Source organism: Somniosus microcephalus, chromosome 26, assembly GCF_052327205.1.
Source record: "Somniosus microcephalus isolate GS21.2 chromosome 26, FLI_Smic_1.0, whole genome shotgun sequence".
NCBI classification, from domain to species: domain Eukaryota; kingdom Metazoa; phylum Chordata; class Chondrichthyes; order Squaliformes; family Somniosidae; genus Somniosus; species Somniosus microcephalus.
In genome coordinates this window covers 6,629,877-6,656,790 of record NC_141012.1, presented here as the reverse complement: position 1 = coordinate 6,656,790, position 26,914 = coordinate 6,629,877, and the positions used below count along the sequence as shown (strand labels likewise).

Below are 26,914 nucleotides of genomic sequence, written 5' to 3'. Positions count from 1 at the left end.
CAGTACTGAGGGACTCTGCTGCACTGTTGGAGTGCGGAACTGAGGGAGCGCTGCACTGTCGGAGGGGCAGTACTGAGGGAGCGCTGCACAGTTAGAGGTACCGTCTTTTGGATGAGATATTAAACCGAGGCCCCGTCTGCCCTCTCAGATGAATGTAAAAGTTTCCGCGGCACTATTTTGAAGAAGAGCAGGGGAGTTCTCCCCGGTGTCCTGGAGCCAATATTTATCCCTCAATCAGCATCACTAAAACAGATGATCTGGTTATTATTGCATTGCTGTTTGTGGGAGCTTGCTGTGCGCCAATTAGTTTCCTACATTACAACAGTGAGTGGACTTCATAAAGTACTTAATTGGCTGTAAAGCGCTTTGCGATGTCCTGTGGTCCTCCTTTTATAGAAAACCAAGTGACTGTAAGTTAACTAGAACTTGAAATGAAACTTAGCAAATCAAATTAAAATCACATTGCCCGGGGTGATGATGCACTCCAGTCCCCGCGGCGCCCACCAGTCTCGGAAGGCCTCAAGTGTGTCGGCGGACACCGCGTGCTCCATCTCCAGGGCCACCCGGGCGTGTCGACGTCCTGTGGTGGTGAAAGGCGCTGTAAATATATAAATGCAAGATTTTTAAATTTTATTGCAACTGGCAAGAAAGGTCAAAGCAGCCCAAGACTACAGCTCCCAGCAGGCTTCAGTGCCGAGGAGCATGCGCGGTGCTGCAGCTCCGGCGTCCTGCGGATTGCTTCCGGCCGGGTGACCTTGGTCGGGGTGGCGGAGATGGCGTCCGTGGTCAGGCTGGCGCTGATGCGGGGAGCTGGACTGAAGCGTGAGTGTCTGTGTCTGCCCGCTCGGGGAATATGGCGGCGGTTGTTCGCATTTAAGCTCGGCCCGCTGTTGTTTGCCGGCGGGGGACGGTTGTCTGAGAGTTTGTTATAAATCCGTCCCGCCCACAGGACGGGGGAAAGTCAAAGGCAGCGCAGGCCCAGTTACCCTGGTAACGGCCACCCTGTGCTTCCCGCCGCCAGTCCGCTTGTTGTCTATTGGACTCCACCTCACTCACGGGCCATTGTAATAATTGAGACAAGCTCAGTGGGTGGCTCTCTCGCCTCTGAGTCAGAAGGTTGTGGGTTCGAGTCCCACTCCAGAGAGTTGAGCACAAAAATCTAGGTTGACGCTCCCAGGGCAGTACTGAGGGAGCGCCGCACTGTCGGAGGGGCGGTACTGAGGGAGCGCCGCACTGTCGGTGGGGCGGTACTGAGGGAGCGCCGCACTGTCGGAGGGGCGGTACTGAGGGAGCGCCGCACTGTCGGAGGGGCGGTACTGAGGGAGCGCCGCACTGTCGGAGGGGCGGTACTGAGGGAGCGCCGCACTGTCGGAGGGGCGGTACTGAGGGAGCGCCGCACTGTCGGAGGGGCGGTACTGAGGGAGCGCCGCACTGTCGGAGGGGCGGTACTGAGGGAGCGCCGCACTGTCGGAGGGGCGGTACTGAGGGAGCGCCGCACTGTCGGAGGGGCAGACTGTTTCTACACCCTATGGATAGATCTGCGTTTATGTGTTCAACCATAAATGTTTTTCGATGCATTGGCAACATAAGATGTACCTTGTCATCATGCCAATAAAGCGAATTGAATTGAATTGAGCGCCGCACTGTCGGAGGGGTAGTACTGAGGGAGTGCCGCACTGTCGGAGGAGCAGTACTGAGGGAGTGCCGCACTGTCGGAGGGGCAGTGCTGAGGGAGCGCCGCACTGTCGGAGGGGCAGTACTGAGGGAGCGCCGCGCTCTCGGGTATTAAGGGAATGATCCCATGATGCTATTTTGAAGAGATGGGGAGTTCTCCCCGATGTCCTGGATGATATTTATTCCTCAGTCAATAGATGATTATCACATTGCTGATTGTGGGACCTTGCTGTGTGCAAATTGTCTGCCGTGTTTCCTCCGTTATGAAAGTGACTGCACTTGGAAAATGTGCTTTGGGACTTGAAAGGCACTCCATAAATGCAAGGTCTTTTTCTTTCACAGGGTGTCAATGGTGTTTCAGCTTCACGTGAAACCGAGTTAGAGGGTGGGATAATTGTAACAGGGCGTGCAGATATAAATAAGCCCCAATTTAAATAATATACACTTATTTTTGTATATTCCCATTATAAATTTGTTTCCAGATTTATAATGGGAAGTGCCTATGTAAACTTGTCACGCTGTAATTACACCTCCCTGCCAGTGGGGTGCTGTGGGTGTAATTGCAGTGTTAGTTATATATGTGGATATGGGGATTTTATAAGGGAAAAATATTGTCAGGAAGTGTGTGCAGGGGAAGATTTTATGTTAGGAATTTTTGGTATCCCGGACCTTGCGTGGACAGCACGTGTCACATGAAGGGTGGATTTGTGCAAGAGGTTGAAGAAAGACTTGCACTTCCATTGCACCTTATTGCATCTCCCAGAAACTTCAAGTGTTTGGCATAATAATTTACTTTGAAGTGTTGTGACAGTTATATAGGCAAATATGAGAACTAGTTGTGCACAGAAGGCGTCCACACAAAGGCAGTGAGCTGAGTGACCAGTTTATTTGTATTTTTGTTGGTACCAGTTGAGGGGGAGGGGTGTTGCCCAAGATATCAGCAGAACACCCTACTATTCTTCCAGTAGTGCTACGGGATATTGACGGTCTATTGGATTAGGCAGAAGGGGCCTTGATTTAACAACTCATCTAAAACGCAGCACTTCTCAAAATTAATATTGTGGAGTTTTGCTTCGTAGTCTTGGGGGATGATGGGATATTTATGCAGTCTTTTCAAGAGATTAAATGGATTAAGTAGAGCTCATGATAGACTAGATTGTACCTTGTGAAGGAATGAGCGAGACAGCCATTTCATGCTTTCTTGCATTTTTGTCTGGAGCAATTATGGCTCATGCAGAATGATTTCTGTTTGCTAATGTGACGTTATCTTTTTTTTTAACCTGCCTTATCTGGCCAAAGTCCATTTTTAATTGTGCATGCTATCCTGTCTAGCGTTATTGGCATCCTGCCCTAGTTTGAGTTGAGTGTACGATCAGTTCTGATTTTTTTCATAACGACATTATCCAAAGGCATGGCCGGGGGTAGGCAGTCACCTTCCATTTATGTGCAAACAATACCTAGCTCTTCCTCTCCACCGCCATCCTCAACTTCACATCCATCCATCCATCAATCTAGCAACTGACTGCTTGCCACAGTTGAGTTGTGGATGCCTCAGAATGTCCCCCAACTTGACATTGGCAAGACCAAATACATCCCCCCTCCTTGGCTTGCTGGTGCACAGCCTTGAAGATCTATTTGACCCTAAGCTGAACTTCAAATCCCCATTTTGACCGTCTCTTCTAAAACCCATATCCGCACCTTTGTCACCTCCAGGCTAGATTTAACTATCTCCGAGCTTCATTGCTTTCCTCGCTGGCCTTCCGCGTGCCACCCTACGTAAATTCAAACTCGTCCAATGTCCGTGCCCTATCCTACAGGAAGTCTTACTCATTTTCTCTTTAATGATCGTTCACAGGATGCGGGTGTCGCTGGCAATGCCAGCATTTTTTGCCCATCCTCTGTCCTTCCCACTGTATTAAATTTAACATTATTCTCCCCATTTGTAAAACCCTCCACAACCATGCGCCATCCCTCCACTTGCAACTGCCTCAATCCTCCTTGGTGGTACGTGCCCGCCACACTTCCACCCCCGGCTTCCTGTGCATCTCCCCATCTCGTGCTTCACCACCTGTGGAAGAGCCTTCAGCTGTTTTGCCTCTGCACTCTGGAACACTCTTCCTAATACCCACCACCTTGCTGCTTCCCTCTCCACTTTTAAATGCCTTCTCAAAATGCCTTCGGTTACTTCCCTAATTTGCTGCTCGGTGTACATTTTTTCGTCTGTGAAATGGCTTGAGACATTTACTTTATTAAAGTCTTTATTTACTATTTAAATGTAAGTTGTTGCCAGCCATCCAGGTTCAAAGACTTTCTAGTCCAGATATGCAGCTGGTTTTAGTCTGGATTTAAACAAAGTGCCTTGCATTTAATTTACACGTTGCATTTTTCTGGACGTTCGGAGTTTAAAGTGATGTGATTTGTAACAGGATAACCTACTCCAGCAGTGTCGTCTTTCATACTTTGGCTGTGTGACAAAGACCGTGGGTTTTTGGAGGACGAGGAAAGTCATTTGTTGCTGTGATTTTATTTTCCTCACTCTTTGGGATTGGAGTTTAGATCCTGCACCTCTGTTGACAAAGGACATAACTTACACCTGTACATAGAGCCTTTAATGTAGAAAATGTTGCAAGGAGTTTTACATGGAGGGGGCGTGGAGATTGGAGGGAGTGGTGAGACAAGGAATACAAGAGTGGACAATGAGCCTTGTTGGAGAGATTTAGGAGAACTGACTGAAAGCTGATCGAAAAGTTGGGTATTGAGAAGGCTTTTAACAATGAGAAGGCTTTTAACAATGAGAAGGAGGTATAGTTACGTACATAAATATAGTCATGGATGTTGCCCACCAATGGGGGATGCAGAAAAGGTCACATTCGGACACTGCCGACTCCCTCTGTTCCTTCAAACCTTCCCGCCAGTGCAGAGATTGGGCTCAGCTGTAAGTTGCTCCTCCCTCCCTCAGTGGATGGGAGTTTTTAACACTCGCATGGCCACTGGGGCTAGGGCTGCTGCTTCTTTTGGGAATCTATTCCCCACATTAGTTACTGCCCTTAGAAGAAAATTAAAGTAAGTTGTTAGGTAGAGACTGCTCCTGGGCCACATCTGTAGCCCTTCAATGACCGAAACCTAAATCCTGGTCTATTTCTCCAACAGGTGACACTCTTCCAGCCATGTATTTTTTGGTGAATGCTGGCAGCAATACTGGTTGAATTAAAAGTGGCACATCTCAAAAGTATTTCCCAAACACATGCAACAACAGCATTTCATCACTTGTGATAAAACAGTCACGTGGCTTGGAGCAAGAATCGCTAGTGAGAAACTATTTCCTCTGGTGGGGGGAGTCCAGAACAAGGGGGCATAACTTAAAAATTAGAGCTAGGCCGTTCCGGGGTGTCAGGAAGTGCTTCTTCACACAAAGGGTAGTGAAAATCTGGAACTCTCCCCCCCAAAAAGTTGTTGAGGCTGGGGGTCAATTGAAAATTTCAAAACTGGCATTGCTAGATTTATGTTGGGCAAGGGTGTTGAGGGTTCCAGATCCAAGGTGGGTAGATGGAGTTAAGATACAGATCAGCCGCAATCTCATTGAATGGCGGAAGAGAGAGTGGTGAACCTGTGGAATTCTCTACCACAGAAGGCAGTAGAGGCCAATTCTTTTAAATATATTCAAGAAGGAGTTAGATATATTTCTTAAGGCTAAAGGGATCAAGGGGTATGGGGAGAAGGCAGGGACAGGGTACTGAATTTGGATGATCAGCCATGATCGCATTGAATGGCAGAGCAGGCTCGAGGGGCCGAATGGCCGACTCCTGCTCCCGTCTTCTATGTTTCTAAGAGGCTCATGGGGCTGAATGGCCTCCTCCTGTTCCGATGTTCCACAAACGAAAGTTTGCTGAACACTTTTTATATTATATCTAAAAAATTATTGTAACCTCGGCTACAGAGAAATAATAACTGGGTAAGTAAATTTGGAAAGCCTCTTCTATTTTGCAGCTGCTGTTGAGAAAGTTTAAGTTTATTGCCTGTTTCTCCCTGCTTCTCTGCAGCACCGTTCTTCAGTAAATCGTTGGTGGCCGGACCGCTTGTTGCTTCCAGAAAGACCCAGCAGCCCCCAGTGCTCCTGGCGTCACAGATTCACACGTCTCCCAGCCATTTTGGTAAGTGTTGTACCTACGGGGTTCTGTTAGATCCGGCACAGCCAAGCTTTTTGTCCTGGTGGACTGCTTGGGGGAGGATGGGAGGAGCCATAACTTCTATACTGACTTCCTGTGATAACGGGGCTGAGATTCAGACACATAGGCCAGGCTATTAGCCACAGGTTGAGATCGCAGTCAAGAAGTTCACCGTGGGTTTCTCTCCGAAACCTTGTGGCTGGTTACGAATTAGCTGTGGTAGTGGCCTGTGGCAGCTGGATGAACTGAAGAGGAAAGAAAATATTCCTCAACAGTAATAATACATAGAAAGCGTGGCAAAGCAGTATACGTACACACGTCACGTGTGTGGCAGGTGCAGATCAGCTGGGGCTGTAAGAAAGGAAGAACAACATTTTATGTAGTGTTTTATCACAGCTCTCAAAAATGTCCCAATGTGCTTTCCATTCAGCCCCTCAAGCCTGTTCCCCAGACTGGGCCTTGGTTTAAAATTTCATTCGAAGGACAACCCCCTCAGAGATTGTTCTGAGGTTTTGGTCTACATTAAGTCCTGGAGCTGGGCTTGCAGCTGCAGCATTTTCCTGTTTTGGCAGTGATTCTGGGCACTGCACCGCACCTCCGGGAAGGAGATGTTGACCTTGGAAGGGGTGCAGTGCAGATTCACCAGAATGATACCACAGCTAGAAGGGTTAAATTATGAAGAGCGGTTTGCATAGACTAGGTCTGATGAAAGGTCATCGGCCTGAAAGGTTAACTCTGTTTCTCGCTCCACAGATGCTGCCTGACCTGCTGGGTATTTCCGGCATTTTCTGTTTTTATGTCAGATTTCCAGCATCTGCAGTATTTTGCTTTTTTTTTACAACTAGGCTTGTATTCCCTCGAGTATAGAAGATTAAGGGGTGACCTAATCGAGGTGTTTAAGATGATTAAAGGAGTCGATCGGGTAGATCGAGAGAAACTATTTCCTCTGGTGGGGGGAGTCCAGAACAAGGGGCCAGAACCTTAAAATTAGAGCCAGGCCGTTCAGGGGTGATGCCAGCAAGCAGTTCTTCACACAAAGGGGAGTGGAAATCTGGAACTCTCTTTCCCCCCACCCCCCCCAAAAAAAAGCTGTTGAGGCTGGGGATCAATTGAAAATTTAAAAACTGAGATTGATAGATTATGTTAGGCAAGGGTATTAAGGGTTACGGAACCAAGGTGGGTAAGTGGAGTTAAGATACAGATCAGCCACGATCTCATTGAATGGTGGAGCAGGCTCGAGGGGCTGAGTGGCCTCCTTGTTCCTATAATTCTAGAAATCTGGGTGGGGGGGGAAACCAAAATGTTGGAAACGCACAGCAGGTCAGTCAGCAGCTGTGGCGAGGATGATTGCTGATGCGGAACCTTCTTCAGAACTCCACATTCTTCAGAAGGGTTCGTACCTGAAACAGAAACTTAACCTGTTTTCTGCACAGATTTCTTCCCATTTTTTTGTTTCTTGAACTATACCTTTCTGATTCAAACTGCCGAGCAAGCAAGCAAATGGCGCACCATGACAAAGTAATATGTTGCTATGCATTATTCCCAACAGTTTGTTCTGCTTTCAGATCGTGGGCTGTGTGCTCACATTAGGGTTCGCTGCTCAGACCAGCTGTGCTTTCGTGCAGATTCACAGCTTGAGTTACTTCAGTGGAATGTGTTGCAGCATTCTGTTGTAAACACTAGATGGCGGTAAAGGCACTGACTTGCATTTATGTAGTTCCACATTGGAGAGATTTCTCAGCACCTTACGGTGCAATAGAGGAAAAAAAACTGGATATCAAATGAGAGCCAAGGACGGATGGATGGGATTAACAAATGGGGCCAAAAATGTGGGAGAAGAGAAACATTTTCAGAAGACTTTCCAATGCAGGGAAGGGTGGCGAGATTTAAAGAGGGAGGTGCAGAGGGCAAGGACATATTGGGTGGGAAGCTGATAATGGATGAGGTAAATTTTCGAAGTAGTTTCGTATTGTTACTGGTGCATGCCTACTTCAATTATCCAAACTTGCCGCAACCATTCAATCTGGTGTTTATTTTAGTGCTGTTACTTTCTACAGTAACTGTGTGTCAGCTCCGTCTCTCCAGGCCCACATAACTGTTGTAACTGAGAAGGGAAGTATAAAAGTAGGGAAGCCCTGTTGCAACTGTACAGGGTGTTGGTGAGACCATACTTGGAGCACTGCGTGCAGTTTTGGTCTCCTTATTTAAGGAAGGATATACTTGCATTGGAGGCAGTTCAGAGAAGGTTCATGAGGTTGATTCCAGAGATGAAGGGGTTGTCTTATGAAGAAAGGTTGGGCCGATACTCATTGGAGTTTAGAAAAATGAGAGGGGATCTTATTGAAACATACAAGATTCTGAAGGGGCTCGACAAGGTAGATGCAGAGAGGATGTTTCCCCTCGTGGGGGAATCTAGAACTAGGGGGTACAATTTCAGAATAAGGGGAAACCCTTTAAAATCAGAAATGAGGAGGAATTCCTTCTCTGAGGGTCGTGAATCTTTGGAATTCTCTTCCCCAGGGAGCTGTCTGGCTGGGTCATTGAATATATTTAAGGTGGAGATAGAGAGATTTTTGAACGATAAGGGAGTCCAGGGTTATGGGGAGCGGGCAGGGAAGTGGAGTTGAGGCCATGATCTTATTGAATGGCGGAGCAGGCTCGAGGGGCCAAATGAGCTGCTTCTACGTCTTCTGTTCTTATCGTTGCTCCCTGACCCCTGCGAATTTGGCCCTTAAGCAGGCTGCTGTGAAATGCGCAAGAGTGGCCCGGTGGTGATCAATGCCCGTCTGCCCCAGCCTTCGCGCGCCTGACTTCTGCTCAATGCCTGCTGCAATAGTATCACTAAAATAGCCAACTTTGCAAGATTAAGGAACCGAATCTGTGAACTAACGTGTTGCCTACCATTAGTCTAGTAATCTATCCTATAACTGGGAAATGATGCAGAAATTAAAACCTATGTACCGGAACTGCATCTTTCCACAACCTTACTCTGTTGCTATTACAGATCTACCCATAGAATCAGAGATTTACGGCACAGAAGGAGGCCATTCGGCCCATCGTGTCTGTGCTGGCTGAAAAAGAGCCCTCCAGCCTAATCCCACTTTCCAGCTCTTGGTCTGTAGCCTTGTAGGTTACGGCACTTCCAAGTAAATCTCCTCTACACCCTCTCCAGTGCAATCACGTACTTCCTGTAATGTGACCAGAACTGCACGCAGTATTCAAGCTGTGACCTAACCAGTGTTCTATACAGTTCTAGCATAACCCCCCTGCGCTTATATTCTATGCCTCAGCTAATAAAGGAAAGCATTCCGTATGCCTTTTTAACTACTTTATCGACCTGTCCTGCTACCTTTTAAGGATCTGTGAACATACACTCCAAGGTCCCTCTGTTCCTCCACACCTCTCAGTATCCTCCCATTAATTGTGTATTCCCATACCTTGTTGCCCCTTCCCAAATGCATTACCTCGCACTTTTCCGGATTGAATTCCATTTGCCTCTTTTCTGCCCAACTGACCAGTTCATCGATATCTTCCTGCAGTCTAAAGCTTTCCTCCTCACTGTCAACCACACAGCCATTTTTTGTATCATCTGCAAATTTCTTTATCATGCCCCCTACATTTAAGTCTAAATGATTACTATATACTACAGTAAGGGACCGAGTACCGAGCCCTGTGGAACCCCACTGGAAACAGCCTTCCAGTCGCAAAAACTCCCCATAGCCATTACCCCTTGCTTCCTGCCACTGAGCCAATTTTGGATCCAATTTGCCACTCTCCCTTGGATCCCATGGGCTTTTACTTTTTTGATCAGCCTGCCATGTGGGACCTTGTCAAAAGCCTTGCTAAAATCCATAGGTCCTTCCTATCCACTCTATCTAGGCCCCTCATAATTTTATGCACCTCAATTAAGTCTTGCCTCAGCCTTCTCTGTTCCAAAGAAAACCACCCCAGCCTATCCAGTCTTTCCTCATAGCTACTTTAAAATGCTTTCCAAAGGTTTCAGACCTGATTCCTGGTCTGTGCCGAGAGTGACTCTCTGCTGGAGAAGCGGTTGGGGCACTATAATTGGCTTTTGCCACCTCTGGGTTCGGGAGGGGGAACATCAGCTAATGTTGCTGATAGCTCGGCATTGAGCCCCTGCTGGAAAGGGCAGGTATGTGGTTGCCTGGTGAGGACACAATCAGGCTCATAGAAACATAGAAGATAGGAGCAGGAGTAAGCCATTCGGCCCGTCGAGCCTGCTCCGCCATTTAATGAGATCATGGCTGATCATCCAAACTCAGTACCCTGTTCCTGCTTTCTCCCCATATCCCTTGATCCCTTTAGCCTTAAAAATATATATCTAACTCCTTCTTGAATATATTTAATAAGTTGGCCTCAACTGCCTTCTGTGGTAGAGAATTCCACAGGTTCACCACTCTCTGGGTGAAGAAATTCCTCCTCATCTCTGTCCTAAATGGCTTACCCCTTATCCTTAGACTGTGACTCCTGGTTCAACTATGGCGTCGCCCACAGTTCAATTGCCCTTTGTCACTCGATGTCTTGGCTTACACAGAGAGAGAGAGAGAGACTGGTGCCTGTGAAACTGTACCCCAGCCAGGAGAGAAGGACAAGGAAGGAAATCAGCAACAAATAAAATCATTGATTTTAAAAAACAAAATGCATTAATATGCCCCAACGTGGTGATGGGATGTAGGTTTGTGCCCACGATTCCTAACGAGGTGAGTGCTTGACCTCAACTATGTAATGAGTTACATTGGCCTGTTTCTGTGCTGTGTACACATTCGGCCCAACTGGTCCGTGCTGCTGTTTATGCTCCACACCAGCCTCCTCCCACTGCTCTTCATCTCGTCCTATCAGCATATTTTCTCCCACATCTAGCTTCCCCTTAAATGCATCTCTGCTATTCGCCTCAACTGCTCCCTGTGGTAGCGAGTTCCACATTCTCCCCACTCTCTGGGTAAATAAGTTTCTCCTGAATTCCCTATGGGATTTATTAGTGACAATTGTATATTTATGGCCCCTAGTTTTGGACTCCCCCCACAAGTGGAAACGTTTTCTCTATGTCTACCCTATCAAACCTTTTCATTGCCTCTATCAGGTTACCCCTCAGCTTTCTAATTTCTAGAGAAAAAAACCCCAGCCTGTTCCAGCTCTGTGAAGAGTTGCTAAATAGAGGCCAGATGTTTCCCCATCTGGAAGAGGGGAGACTCGGGCAGTCTTGGACCAGTTAAACAACTCCCCCAAGATGTCTACAGAGTGACGTTACTGGAAGACAGAGCTGTTTCCCAACCCCTTCTCTTGAGTCGTTCTCCTTGCTCCATGTTTTTTTCTTTCCCGGGCGCCTTCCTTTTGGTTCCTTTCTCTTGCCTTTGATTCACTTCCTGAGCCTGTTGCTAGGATGCAGCATTGGTTCCATCTCCCGTGACAGAAATCGACTGCACATTTTTAGTCGCAGAGCTGTCCTTGTAATGTAGTGTAAGTGAAAGTCCCGAGTCCTGTTGTTTCAATAGCACGATGGATACTGGAAGATCTCGATCTCTTAACGCTCCTCTCCTCCTGACGCAATTGGGGGAAAGGAGCTCCGAATATCCAGCGAGGTGCATGGAAGGGCAGGTTTACTAAAGGTCGCCGATGTGGCGGGTAGGTTAGCATCAAGTTTCTTGAGGGTTTATATGATCCAGTTTTGTATTCAGTATAACGTCACTTGGTGCTAATTCTGTGTGTGGTATATGTAAATCTTTCTAGTGCCAGCACAGTGGAGAGTGGCCTCTGAGGTGTGAGAGATTAGGGGCGGTAGTATTGTTGGGGGAATCTATACCGGCTTGGCATTGTATAATTAGACCCTGAATAAAGACTAGCAAAAGGGGTCAGTTTCTAGAATTGCCCTTTGTCACCATTTTACCTCCGCACAAAATGAACGCGTGAGCTGAATGCTCCCACACTCGCTCACATTGTGGTTACCATATGAGCGGACAGTGATTTTTATCTCGCTATACAGACACACGAGGGAAGAGAAACCCCTGATGCATTTTGATTTAAAAGAGAAAACCCTAAGCCGTTTTAACACTGGTGCAGTTTCTCAGTTTGGGTTCAGAGAGCGACATCGTTTTCACCGTTCAATCCATCTCCCTGATCCCAGCGGCAGGCTGGCCGACCCGGTTATTGAAGGGGTTCCAATCTGCCATCTGGATAAGGGCATCAGATTTAGCAATTAAACATCACAGATGTAAAAGTTTCTCTTGTCACCAATGTGACTGTCAGGAGTATGGGGTCTGCATTCAGATTGCTCAATTTCATCCGAACTGTATCTACCAGGATTTCTGTGTCCGCTTCTCCCATTGTCTCTTGCGTTTCTCTTCCATTTCCCCATTCTTCCCCCCCCCCCCCCCCCCCGGCCCTTCTCACCCCACACACCCACCCTCCCCCAAATAAGTAGAACACCTTCTAGGTCTGTTTCTTGGGGATTCTTTTGCTTAATCTTAGAGATAGGGGCTTTACTCTTAACATCCTGTGCTGTCTGAGAGGGGTGGCGATACTTTCTGAATTGTTACATAATCCTATTTTATTCCCCCCCCCCCTTCTCCTTTTCCACTAATTTTCCCCCTTTTCCCCAACCGTTCTGAAGACATTAATTCCTTTCTGTGGTGTGTTTCGATGGGTGTCGGGTGCCCTCTGCTACTTCATGGAAGTGGTTATTGTTTATGTGTGGACCAACAGCAAGTGTTGCCCTTTGTCATCTTCTCTAATGCTCTCCTATCCAGCCTGCCCAACTCAAGCCGCAACTCGTTCAAAATACTGCAGCTCGCATATCTACTGACAGAGTCCGGCACTTCCATAACCCCCTTTCTCTGCAAATTCTGATACGCCTCTAAGTTGCTGGCAATATTGACATCCTTGCTTTCAAATCCCTCCAAGGCCTCCCTCTTCCCCACCCTCCTGCATGCACACGCCTACCACTCCTCAGATGCTCAACTGTGGCTCAGTGGGTAACGCTCTCGCCTCCGAGGCACAGAATATAAGAGCAGGGAGGTTATGCTTGAACTGTATAAAACACTAGTTAGGCCGCAGCTAGAATACTGCGTGCAGTTCTGGTCACCACATTACAGGAAGGATGTGATTGCACGAGAGAGGGTACAGAGGAGATTTATGAGGATCTTGCCTGGGGAATTTTAGCTACTAGGAAAGATTGGATAGGCTGGGGTTGTTTTCTTCGCAACAGAGGAGGCTGAGGTGGGACCTAATTGAGGTGTATATAAAATTATGAGGGGTCCCTTAGCAGAAGGGTCAATAACCAGGGGGCATAGATTTAAAGTAATTGGTCAGAGGTTTAGAGGGGATTTGAGGAGAAATGTTTGCACCCAGAGGGTGGTGGGGGTCTGGAACTCGCTGCCTGAAAGGGTGGTAGAGGCAGAAACCCTCATCACATTTAAAAAGTAATTGGATGTGCCCTTGAAGAGCCGTAACCTACAAGGTTAGAGACCAAGTGCTGGGAAGTGGGACTAGGCTGGAGAGCTCTTTGTCAGCCGGCACGGACAAGATGGGCCGAATGGCCTCCTTCTGTGCTGTAAATTTCTATGATTCTGAGTCAGAAGGTTGTGGGTTCAAGCCTCACTCCAGGGACTTGAGCACAATGTCTAAGCTGACATCTCGGTGTAGTACTGAGGGAGTGCTGCGCTGTCGGAGGTGCCGCCTTTCGGATGAGACGTTAAACTGAGGCCCCGTTTGCCCCCTCAGGTGGATGTAAAAGATCCCACGGCACCTCATCGAAGAAGAGCAGGAGCGTTCTCCCCGGTGTCCTGGGGCCAATATTTATTCCTCAACCAACATCACTATAACAGATTATCTGGTCATCATCACATTGCTGTTTGTGGGAGCTTGCTGTGTGCAAATTGACTGCCACATTGGCTGTAAAGTGCTTTGGGACGTCCTGAGATCATGACAGTCGCTATATAAATGCAAGTCTTTCTTTAGTGCTGGGTTTTTCCTTGTCCCCACTTGTTCTGTTCCACCATTGGTGGCCACAATGCCCCTGTACTCCGTCTACTCCCTTCCACCTTGCTATCTCCCTACTCCCTTTCGAAAATCTGCTTAAAACCTCTCCTGCAACCATGTTTTCGGTCCCCAGCCTAACTGTCCATATCGCCCATTCTGCCTGTTCCTTGGCAGAGCTTTGCGGTGTCTTCCTGTTTGTGAGGAGCTCTACAAAAATGCAAATTATTGTCATGTTTCCGATGCCACACTGTGATGCATGCATATTTCTGTCCCATTTTAAGAAAAAGGAAGATAAATTAATTTCTAGTTTAGAGAACATTTCCCAGCAACAGAAAGTAGCTTCTAACTGACCTTCGGAGCCACATGTGGGGGAGAAAAGTGAGCTGGTCATTTCCTGTTGCTATCTTCCAATTGACCTGAGAATATGCCCAAGAACAATTAGCCTTTCTTTGACCACAAGAAGGTATAGCAACTAGAATGTGATTTTCAAAGGGCGCAGCAGGTTATGCACACAGACACTGTAGCTGCAGAATAGTACATTATGTATTACGTGACCTAATGAAGCATTGTGTACTCTAACCTATTGTGAGCAGTGACACACATTTGGTATATTCTATTCTTGCTTGTGTTTAGGTGAGTGTGCATGTTGCAGGAATACAAAGTTCTGTTAATGGGATTGAGAATATAATTGGAAGTGACCATAGATTGGAGAGATGTTCTTGGAAAAAGACCACTGATTCAAGACTGAGATTGATAGATTTTTTGGACTCTAAGGGGACCAAGGGATATGGGGATAGAGCAGGAAGGTGGAGTTGAGGTAGAAGATCAGCCATGGTCTTATTGAATGGCGGAGCAGACTCGAAAGGCTATTTCTTATGTTTGTGTCCGATTTGGTCCACGAGTAATCCAAACGGTTACAACAGCAAAAACCAACCCCTGAAATTTGATCTGAATTTTAAATGTTGCACAATTTCTGAACAATGGCACGTTTTCTGTTCACATTCGGGATATCATTTACTCCAGTTTACTCTTGATTCAAAGTCGCTTAATTGTTGGATAGCTTTTTTGCACAAAAATGACTTTGAATTAGCAGAGTAGCCTGTTTTTAACCCTCCTCCCCAAATTGATTTCTGCAACAATCCTGATTTGCAAACTGTCATCCTAGGGTCATTTCTGTGGTCTCCGTTGTACAATTGTGTAGAGTTTGTTCTCACGTATCTTTTCCTCTGTTAGCTGGTTCGAGAGCTGCTTCTTTGCACTGGACTAGTGAACGGATACTAAGTGTTACGTTACTGGGCCTCATCCCTGCTGCCTATTTCTGCCCGGGATCTGTCGTGGATTACTCACTGGCTGCAGCTGTCACACTGCATGGTCACTGGTAAGATCATTTTCTTTAAGTTCATGTAATTTATCTTCTATTAATTTGTTTTTTTAATAAACTATAAGGACAAGATAGACTATTAACACAGAATGGTACCAGGGATGAGGGACTTAAGTTATGTGGAGAGACTGGAGAAGCTAGGAATGTTCTCCTTGGAGAGGTGTTCAAAATTATGAAGGGTTTTGAGCGAGTAAATAGGGAGAAACTGTTTTCAGTGGCAGGAGGGTCGGTAAACCGAAGACACAGATTTAAAGATAATTAGCAAAAGGACCAGGGGGAGATGAGATTTTTTTTCCAAGTAGTGAGTAGTTATGATCTGAAACCTGAAAGGGTGGTGGAAGCAGATGCAATAAGAATTGGAGGAGCGCAGAGATCTCGGAGGTTTGTAGGAGGTTACAGAGATGGTGAGGGGGCGAGGTCCTGGAGGGATTTGAAAACCAGGAATTCTGTTGAATTCTCCATGAGTACAGCACCATTCTGCCCCATACTGTATTTAGTACTAGCTAAGCAGTCTCAATCAAAGGAAGGGTTATTCTGAGGCCTATTGTTGGAGAAAAGAAAAAAAGGGAGTTTTTATTTAACCGTGCTGGATGATAAACACTGTGCCAAAAGTAAAAGCATTGAATTCCATGTCTTAATGAGTATATAAATATAAAATCATGGAGAGTTTCAAAAAAGGAGGGGATGTAGGGAGTTTAGAGGTTTCAACCTTAGTAAGAAAAAAGAAAGACTTGCATTTCTATAGCGCCTTTCACGACCTCAGGACGTGCCAAAGCGCTTTACAGCCAATGAAGTACTTCTGAAGTGTAGGCAGTGTTGTGGCAGCCAATTTGCGCACAGCAAGCTCCCACAAACAGCAATGTGGTAATGACTAGATCATCTTTTTTGTTATGTTGATTGAGGGATAAATACTGTCCAGGACACCGGGGAAGAACTCTTCCCTTCAAAATAGTGCCATGGGATCTTTTACGTCCACCTGAGAGCAGACGGGGCCTCAGTTTAACGTCTCATCCAAAAGACAGCACCTCCGACAGGGCAGCACTCCCTCAGTCTCTGGCGTGGGACTTGAACCCACAACCTTCTGACTCGGGTGAGAGAGCCACGGCTGCATAAGATTAACATCTGTAACTACACAAATCTGCAAGCTTCCCTAAAAGCTTAGTGAGTAAATGCAGTGTGTGGTATGGGACTGAAGCTTCCGGATTGATTCCTAGTCTGCACGGAGTCCGCTGATTTCAGCTGGCCCAATATTTGGGGTGAAACAATGAGTGTCGGGGCCTCTGGGATGGGGAAGGGAATAAAACTCAGTAATTTACAGTTTAGAGACTGCCTGCTGGAAATTGCACTTGTTTGGATGTGGCGTGTGGATGAGATTGGGCTTGGCTACCAGCCTGCTAACATTCGCTGTGGGGACTCCACTCGAGTGAGGCAGTGCAAGGCTGGCTAGCATCCGTCGGTGGTCCAGTAAGTCAGCAGGAGTCAGCGCCTTTGGGAGAGGGAGAAAAAAATCTTTGTTTTTATGACAAAACCTCAATCGGTTTCTCATTACCCAACAAGCCTTGCCGCTTAAAATAACAGAAAATGCTGGAAACACTCAGCAGGTCAGGCAGCATCTGTGGAGAGTGAAACAGAGTTAACGTTTCAGGTCAATGATCTTTCATCAGAACTGCAAGAAAAACAGTTGATTAAAGCCTTGTTTAACGCTCCGACCAAGTGCCTAGTAGTTTTCTTATGTCGCAAACCACGTCCCACATTGTTCAATTGTGCCCGCTAACTAAACTATCTAGTGGTCGAGGCGGTTTTTATGCTGGTGATAACGATGCTGTACGTGTGGAATTAGATGGTGAATCTGCATATAATAAACACACATCTGCAAATAGTGACCTTTTTGGGGGGGGGGGGGGGGGGAGAAAGTTCTTCTTTTGTATCAGACTTGTCTCTTGTGCTTTGATCTTCCAAGCAAGGTTGCTGGGCCATGTGCTGAAAGCAGAATTTGTTGTGGTTAACATGCAAGTTCTAATTCTCAGATCAATGGGTTTCAGTTAAGATTTCCTGGTTTGAAAGAATATGGTTTTTAAAAAAAAAAAAAGTTCACATTATCTGTAGTTTTTCCGTTGGGGAAATTTGTTTTCACAGTTTACAGTAACTGGTAGCAGAGCAGCGGTAGTCAGATGTTCCTGACATGGGGAGGAGGGGGGAGAGGAAGACAGAGGTAACTAGATGAATAACCCTGTCCATAATGCTTGTGTGGTAAGCTTAATTCCTTCTGAACACTGCCCTGTGATCACTGCTGGGAGATGTTACGCGAGGACCGTATCGTGCTCCGCTGTGATGGCTTCTGGTCAAATAGCTTGCTGTATAGGCTTGCACACAAAGCACACTCGCTTAAGCAAATTGTCCAAGTTCTGCTGGTGGCAGTGGAGCCATTGTTAGGGTTGAGTTAACATAACATAAGAAATAGGAGCAGGAGTCGGCCATTCAATGAGATCATGGCTGATCTTCTGCCTCAACTCCATTCACCGGCCCTATCGCCATATCCCTTGGTGCCCTTACTAGTCAGAAATCTATCGACTTCTGTTTTGAATATACTCAATGACTGAGCCTCCACAGTCCTCTGGGGTAGAGAATTCCAAAGATTCACCACCCTCTGTGTGAAGAAATTTCTTCTCGTCTCAGTCCTGAATGGCCTACCCTTTATCCTGAGGCTGTGGCCCCTGGTTCTGGACTCCCCAGCCAAGGGAAACATTCTCCCAGCATCCATCCTATCAAGCCCTGTAATAATTTTGTATGCTTCAATGAGATCCCCTCTCATTCTTCTGAATTCAAGAGAATACAGGCCTAGTTTACTCAATCTCTTCTCATACGACAGTCCCGCCATCCCAGGAATCAGTCTGGTGAACCTTCGTTGCACTCCCTCTATGGCAAGTATATCCTTCCTTAGGTAAGGAGACCAAAATTGCACACAGTACTCCAGGTGTGGTCTCACCAAAGCCCTATATAATTGGAGTAAGACTTCTTTACTCCTGTACTCAAATCCTCTTGTAATGAAGGCCAGCATACCATTTGCTTTCCTAATGGCTTGCTGCACCTGCACATTCACTTTCAGTGACTCGTACAAGGACACCCAGGTCCCTTTGAGCATCTGCATTCCCCAATCTTTCACCATTTAGGAAATACACTGCCTTTCTGATTTTTCTACCAAAGTGGATAACTTCACATTTATCCACATTATATTCCATCTGCCATGTTCTCGCCCACTCAGAGCCTGTCAAGATCCCCTTGAAGTCTCTTCACATCCTCTTCACAACTGACACTGCCACCTAGCTTTGTATCATCAGCAAATTTGGAAATGTTACATTTAGTCCCCTCATCCAAATCATTGATATAGATTGTGAATAGCTGGGGCCCAAACACTGATCCTTGCGGTACCCCACTAGTCACAGCCTGCCATCCTGAAAAAGACCCGTTTATCCCTACTCTTTGTTTTCTGTCTGTTAACCAATTCTCAATCCATGCTAGTATATTACCCCCAATTCCGTGTACCCTAATTTTGTTCACCAACCTCTTGTGTGGGAGTTGGCACGTTTGGGATGAGAGGTGGTGAAAGTAAAACAGATTATTGGCCAAACTGTAGTTTATGGGATGACAAATCTGTCTTTTTAATTGATATATTTACGGCACATCTTGTTGTCTGCTTTGTCCAGGCATGTTCCGTTGGGTACTTTCTTCTATTTGACGTGTGACATCCTGCTTCTTGGGTATCTGCTTGTGGTAAATAACCTACACCCATAGCCCCACTGGCTATTTCGGTACCTGAGCTACTTTTTGCTTTACTGGAAGTAACCACACAACAATGTTGTGAACTGTTGACGTGTCTTTTAGCCTCCGTATATTTTCTCTCCCTCCCCTCCTATCCAAAAGCAGTTGACTCATACAGTGACTAGATAGCTTAGAACTGTGTGTCAACAAAGGACTGTGCTTCCAGGGAAGGAGGAGAGTAAATTGGGGGCAACAGAATCAACCTGGGAAGCAGGGGACATTCATAATGTACAGAAGTAATACATTTGTACATGGCAATGGTTAGGCCACAGTTAGAGAACTGTATGCATCGTTGGGCATTCCATTATATTCAAGACATAGAGAGTGTAAAGTGTAGATGTGTCAGATTTCTTTTATTCTTTCACGGGATGTGGACGTCACCAGCAAGGCCAGCATCTATTGTCCATCCCTCGAGAAGGTGGCTTGCTAGGCCATTTCAGAGGGCAGTTAAGAGTCAACCACATTGCTCTGGTTGTCTGGAGTCACATATAGGCCAGACTGGGTAAGGACGGCAGATTTCCTTCCCTGAAAGACATTAGTGAACCAGATAATCCGCTAGTTTCACGGTCATTACTGATACAGTACTAGCTTTTTATTCCAGATTTATTTAATTGAATTTAAATTCCCCAATTGCTGTGGTGGGATTTGAACTCGTGTCTCCTGATCATTAGTCCAGGCCTCTGCATCACTAGTCCAGAAACACAACCATTATGCCACCGTACCCAATAAAATGAGAAAGGAAACTATATTGAGGAAATACTTGAGGTACTGGGATTGTTTCCATGGGAGCAGAGAAGGCTATTACAAGAATTAAGAGATTTTTATTATGATGATAGATTTTAATAGTGTGAAAAAGGAAGGACTATTTACTTTGGATAGTAAGTCATTAATGAGGGGTCATTAATTTAAAACTGCTTGTCATCTCCTACAGTGCAGCACTCCTGCATTGATGTAAAAACAGAAAATGCTGGAAACACTCAGCAGGTCAAGCAGCATCTGTGGAGAGAGAAACAGAGTTAACGTTTCAGGTCGATGACCCTTCGTCAGAACTGGAAAAATTGATGTGTTGGCTGAGACTGGGTACTCGGGTCCCTGCACTGAGGCTTGAACACACAACCTTCTGACTTAGAGGTGAGAGTGCTACTCTCCCCTTCTCCCATGCTTTCTTTTCTATATTTCTGTAGTGCTGCCGAGGGATGGAAGTCAAATTCCTGTTGGGAAATATTCCCAAGAGAGTCTCCTTGAACCACTTGAGTGCCATTTTACAGCCAGCTTTTGATACCTTGGAGCAAAATTGCCTATTCTCCCTCTTTGCTGCAAATGTAATGTGCCCAGGGTGACGGAGGGATTTTATGCTACGGCATTAACATAGTTTTTTTTAGCTAGAAAATAAAAATGCTCCAAAGGAACAGAGTCACTGCTGACTAAGTGTGATAAGTATAGAATCCTAGAATGGTTACAGCACAGAAGGAGGCCATTCGGCCCGTCGAGCCCGTGCCAGCTCGCTGCAAGAGCACTTCAGTTAGTCCCACTCCCCCGCCCTTTCCCCATAGCCCTGCACATTTTTTTCCTTCAGGTACTTATCCAATTCCTTTTGAAAGCCACGATTGAGTCTGCCTCCACCACCCTTTCAGGCAGTGCATTCCAGATCTTAACCACTCGCTGCATAAATTTTTTTTTCCCCTCATGTCGCCTTTGGTTCTTTTGACAATCACCTTAAATCTGTGCCCTCTGGTTCTTGACCCTTCTGCCAATGGGAACAGTTTCTCACTATCTACTCTGTCTCGACCCCTCATGATCTTGAACACCTCTCAACCTTCTCTGCTCCAAGGAGAACAACCCCCAGCTTCTCCAGTCTATCCATGTAACTGAAGTCCCTCATCCCTGGAATCATTCTCATAAATATTTTCTGCACCCTCTCTAAGGCCTTCACACCCATCCTAAAGTGCGGTGCCCAGAATTGGACACAATACTCCAGTTGAGGCCGAACCAGTGTTTTATAAATGTTCATCATAACTTCCTTGCTTTTGTACTCTGCCTCTATTTATGAAGCCCAGGATCCCGTATGCTTTTTTTAACTGCTTTCTCAACCTGCCCTGCCACCTTCAACGATTTGTGCACATATACCCCCAGGTGTCTCTATTCATGCACCCCCTTTAGGATTGTACCCTTTAGTTTATAGGGTCCCCTTGTGTATGCGGAAGTCCCAAATCCGATTTTCCTGTTCAGTTTCAATTCTTCAAAATTATATATTTTAAGAACGAGTCCACTTTCGCAGAAAAATTTAAAGATTTCTCCATAGTACAAATAATGATCATTAACTCATGATGAAAACATGCAGGTTCTAAGATGCTGGCAACGACCCTACAGTAGGGTGAAGTACTGAGCCGTGGCTCAGTGGGTAGCACCCTCGCCTCTGAGTCAGAAGGTTGTCCCACGCCAGAGACTTGAACACAAAATTCCAGGCTGACAGTGCAGTACTGAGGGAGTGCTGCACTGTTGGAGGTGCTGTCTTTTGGAGGAGATGTTAAACTGAGGCCCCGTCTACCCTCTCAGGTGGATGAAAAAGGTCCCACGGCACTATTCCAAAGAAGAGCAGGGGAGTTCTCCCCGGTGTCCTGGCCAATATTTATCCCTCAGTCAACATAACAAAAACAGATTATCCAGTCATCATCACATTGCTGTTTGTGGGAGCTTGCTGTGCGCAAATTGGCTGCCGCGTTTCCTACATTACAACAGTGACTACACTTCAAAAAGTACTTCATTGGCTGTAAAACGCTTTGGGACGTCCTGAGGTCGTGAAAGGCGCTGTAGAAATGCAAGTCTTTGGTTCATTTTTTTTAACCCCCTCTGCTTCCTTTCAGGGGCTTTGGGCAAATACTTACGGATTACGTACACGGAGAGACCAAGGTGAAGCTGGCTAACACAGGCCTCCATATACTGTCAGCTGTCACTTTCGCTGGCCTCTGCTACTTCAATTACCACGACGTGGGGATCTGCAAGGCCGTCGCCATGCTCTGGAGCCTCTGATTGATTGTGGTGCCGTCCATCCAGGTGAACCACTCCTGGGCTCACTTTGATTTTTAAAAGAGCTGTCAAATGGACGCATTTTTTCGAATGTATTTTTGAAACCTTTGTTTACACTGATCGTAGATGTTGCCTTATGTCGTCCAGTCATACCACCGGCCTTGCGAATAAATTGCACTTTCATGCTCAAGTTCTTTTCCCCGCTGTGTACACAAGTTCCCGTTACAAAACCTTCATTTTTTTTTTTTTTTTTTTAAGTGCACGTCCAGAGACTGGACTTGTTTCGCACAAAGGTACAAATCTGAATCGGTGTGATTCACAACTGTACAGAAATCATCATTTTATTGACATCAATTTGTGTTTTACACAGAATTTACAGCACAGAAACAGGCCATTGGGCCCAACTGGCCCACACCAGCCTCCTCCCACCCTCCTTCATCTCACCCCATCAACACATCCTTCTAGTCCTTTCTCCCTCATGCTTATCTCGATTCCCCTTAAATGCATCTGTGCGATTCGCCTCAACCACTCCATGTGGTAGCGAGTTTCACATTCTCACCACTGGGTAAAGAAGTTGTGAGCAGTTATTTTCTTTAGCTGGCCTGAGTTCATTTTCATTTTGTCTGTTTGTAAAAAAAAAAAAAAAAACCAAGACTGTGGAGACTTCCCTTTTCCTCCCACCTCTTCTTGTGCAGTCCACCCATTATCGGAGAATAAAACCCACAAGTGTCTTTTTTTTCTTGTCATTAATTACGTCACTAAACCGCAGTATCTGGGTGCCATGGAAGGCAGTGTGCTGGTACTGAGTTGCGTCATATCACTGCTGTTTGTCCATTGTAATCCGAGAAAGGAAGTTTCTTGCGGGAGGGGGGTGCATTAATCAGCACTTTGTTCTTCAGTCTTTGGGACCCGAGTTCATAATCAACTCATTCTGGTGGAAAGACCATTTCCCCGGTTTGCGAGGGCCCCATGTGAAATGAGATTGGACAGGCACGCATCACAAAACTGACTGTAATTCAACAGTAATTTAAACAATTAGCATTCTAATTGCTAATCAGATTAACAAGTCATTAGGATGGGATGTGGAAAGACTTCCAATGATGTGTGTATGTAGTGGCACGTGTGATCTGCGGGGGAGGGCCAGGTGGTCTTGGTTTGGAGTACAGGACCACTGTTGAATTTTAGCCTCCGTCTGGCCCTGTTTCACCTACTGAGGGAGTTGCTTCATTGTGACACTTGGGTAACAGAAATAGAAAATCTTAATTACCTGCAACACTCGCCTCCTCTCATTCTTCAGCGCAATCATTTTTCAACCAAAGTATTTCAAGGAATTTGGGTTTAATATTGATTTTTTTTTTTAATCCTTAGTTTACTAGTAATAATCACTAAAGCAGATTATCTGGTTATCATCTCATTGCTGCTTGTGGGAGCTTGCTATGCACAGTTTTGGCTGCCGTGTTTCCTATATTACAACAGTGACTACACATCAAAAGTACTTAATTGGCTGTAAAGGGCTTTGGGACGTCCTGAAGGTGCTATATAAATGCAGGTATGTTAGTAGTAAAACTGCTGGAACACAGGATGTTGGAATGTTTCCTGTCTGTAGCTTTTTCTTTACAGCCTGGTTTGATTCCAGTCGTCAACACAGTTGGCTCCCACAGTAGAACCTGCTACCAGCATAAAACACGAACCAAAGCTGAATAAAGCAACGTGGAGTCCCAGCTGTAGTTTTGGGAGCTAGAGAGGGGAGAGAAAGATGAGTCCGGGAGTTCTGCTCCAGTCATTTTTTTTTTAAAGTTAGTTGAGCTGTACAGTGTGCGTTTGTGCATGTCGTCCAAGAATAAGATTGCGTTCGGCTGTGATACCTCCCTGCGGTTGAGTCACCTGTTGATGCTCCTTGTCTGAGCTTCGGCAGAATAGGCACTTGGGCGAGGTCTCCCGCAACCATATCCCAGCAAGGGCCAACGCCTTTGGGGCAGAAGGGAAAGAAAATTAAAACGTGGCGTTACATTTTTTTTTTTTGATAAAGCACCTAGGATTGACGGTCTTTAGGTTCAGATAATGATCGAGCTTTTACTGTTGTGGCTGAAGATGTTTTCTGTACCTTTCAATTAAAATTGTGCCTCGTCAGTTACTCCGTGAAATATAAATCAATACCACTTAAAGTTCTAAAGTGTAATCCGATCTCTCTTCAGTTCCTGTGTCAGGCTGTGACTGGTGCTGCTGGCTGCGGCAAAAAAAATAAATGGCAAAAATAAGATGGCTTCACTCCACTTGTGTATGTGAAAGGAATAACCTGTTGGATTGTATCTCAAAATAGTGGGGTAGAAATAGCAAACTGCTCACGTGGTTTTGAATGTCATTCCATCCACTGGATTACAGCTCAGTAATGTAATCCAACATGTACACTGTTTATATATACACATCTGAATCCCTTGGTTTGAGTGCAGTGTGTCGTTCTATCCCAAGTATCCATTAGTCTTTGTGTAAGGTATTCCCAACTAGCTCATGTTGATGTATGACTGTGCACAATCTTCTCGGGTTTGCCTTGTTGGAGACTGTTTGCAGTTTAATAATGTTTCACCCTAACCACTAACCTAGAGGTGGTAATGAGAGACTGTGGGGCTGTTATTTCACTGTCCAGTTTATGTCTTCAATGTGATTCATGTGGCCAAGGGGGAGTAACTTGTGACTCCGAGCTGTGGCTTTGGAGAGAACCAAAATCATTTGGGAACGTGTAGAGTTTGGTTTAGAGGGCTGCCTCGCAATCTCTGATTTCAACCTGTGTGTGACCAATAAAATTTTTAAAAAGCCCACCAATATGTTGGGAGTTGGGAGAGAAATGTACATCCTGTGAGGTCACCGTGCAGTTGGCTTATACACCGAGGGAACTTGTCAACAGTTTCTTGCTGCGATATGTTTTTCTCTCTCTCCTCCCTTATGTACGATATGTAAAGAGACACACACAAGCACTGTGTTTTGAAGCTGAATGCAGCCGAAAGCCTTTTGAATAGATCCATGGATCTAATGTGGTAGTGCTCACAGCACGTCGGAGGACACTGTTTTATAAGGAGAGTAACATTATATCATGTAACGCACAATGCATTATTCTGCAGCAAAGCTGGAGCTGTGAGACCTGGTGTCTGTAAAACCATAAGGGCGAACGCCTGTAAATGGGTACTTTCCAAGGTCATTTACAGGAGGTCAATTCGCTACCAATTACTGACTTTCCTTATACTATCTTATATAAAGTGTGGCAAGTTTGCATGTATGAGCCCCTGAGGTGTGACAGATGTGTCTCAAAACCTTTTATATAGGTGAAAGAACAACAGTAAAACACCAGTCAATGCAGGAAATGTTCATCCAACAGCCTGACTATATCAATCAGTCCTTAACTGGATTGAATCCATCTCGGTGCAATCTTGAATATTTCCTCTGCATCGGCTCCTATGAATTCTATGGTAGAGCCAGTGAAATACCAACATTCAATGTTACCACTTTGTCAAGGAAAGATTTCTGTTCCAGTTGCTGTTTCCACAGATGTTGGTACAATGCGATAGTGGATGTTGTAGTTAAGTCAGACTTGCTGAGGGAAATTGCTCAGCTTCAGATTTAATTAATGGCGTGACTGAGGGTGCAGGGGGAGGGGCACTTGCATGCTATAATGTTTCTTGTATTAATGAGTACTGTCAGTATCTCGACCAGTGTAAATGTGTAAGACGCTTCTTTCAAACTTTGGCTTTTGTTTAAAAACGATTGTTTCAGTAAGTAACATCTGGTAATATGTAACTACCTGTAAACTCAGCAATCCTGGACATTTAACATGTTGAAGAGTCCATTTCAAATGTAAGATGATTTGTTATTAGAATCTGCTGCATTCATACAAATGGTTAATCTTTGTACATAATGTGAGGACTCAGTTTAGTTTACAAGTTAAGTGATGCTCCAATAACAGTTGAAACCAAGTTAGAATAAAACCATGCTCTCTTAATCAAAACAATTGACTCTTTATTCCTACACTACATCCGTTGTGTTCTGCCGCAGGGCAGTTCCTAACTCAAGTCTCGCACGTACACTTACTCGGGAAGAGTAGCTGTGGTTTCCCATTACCTTTCTCACTGTTTTTATCTTCGGAGTGTCTTCTCCTCAGCAGGCTCCAACCAAGGGTAAAGAGCCCCACCCACCCTTTACAATGGGGCGGGGGGAGCACCTTCACCCATCAGACACTAGTGCCCTCGCTGGATGTCAGTCTAGTGTTCAGAGGCGACGCTGTCTGGATCAATGCTCCCCCCCCCCCCCGTCCCGCGCAGGCCGCTCACCAGCTGCAAATTGAAAGTGCCCGCACAGGAAAAAAATGAGAAGGCACGTCGGTCTGGACTCGAACCAACCCTTCAGCCGCAGAGGTGGGAATAGTGCCACTGACCCAGTGGTCACTCCATTCAGAAGCGAGTACCCCACTGGATGTCAACCCAGTATTTAGAGACCATATGCGAGTCTCTACTTGCTGGGACTTTCTGGAGTGGGGCTTGACTCATCATGTTCTGACTGAGGCAGGAATGCTGCCACTAAGCCAGAGACTCCACATTCGCACTCCACCCACCCCTAAATCTACTTGGAGCTATATTTATTTTTTTACAGCAAGTTACTCAACAGAAAGTTACTTTGTGTATATTTTTGAACCCCTTCCCACCCTCTCTTCATTCCCATTGTGATCTTGTACCTATGATAAGGCCATGCTCAGTTGGTTATATCTGGACATGATAGAATTCAGGACTTAGAATCACTAAACCATACAGACTAGAAAGTTGCATGTGATTCTGATTCTGTGCTGAGACGGCCAGGGCAACAACTA

At 45.7% G+C, this 26,914-nt stretch overlaps 1 protein-coding gene across 1 annotated transcript; it reads left to right on the top strand.

The window, feature by feature from the left end:
- Positions 1 to 714: 714 nt before the first annotated feature.
- Positions 715 to 26,062, top strand: sdhdb (succinate dehydrogenase complex, subunit D, integral membrane protein b). Its single transcript, XM_085967707.1, has 4 exons — positions 715 to 822; positions 5,715 to 5,825; positions 15,069 to 15,213; positions 21,900 to 26,062. Exons 1-4 carry the CDS (start codon positions 774 to 776, stop codon positions 22,063 to 22,065), a joined length of 471 nt encoding a protein of 156 aa, XP_085823833.1. The 5' UTR covers positions 715 to 773; the 3' UTR covers positions 22,066 to 26,062.
- The last annotated feature ends 852 nt before the right edge of the window (positions 26,063 to 26,914 follow it).

Coding starts and splice junctions, on each gene's coding strand:
- sdhdb (XM_085967707.1), top strand. CDS start 774: ATGGCGTCCGTGGTCAGGCTGGCGCTGATGCGGGGAGCTGGACTGAAG. Junction 823..5,714: donor GCGGGGAGCTGGACTGAAGC/GTGAGTGTCTGT, acceptor GCTTCTCTGCAG/CACCGTTCTTCAGTAAATCG. Junction 5,826..15,068: donor CACGTCTCCCAGCCATTTTG/GTAAGTGTTGTA, acceptor TTCCTCTGTTAG/CTGGTTCGAGAGCTGCTTCT.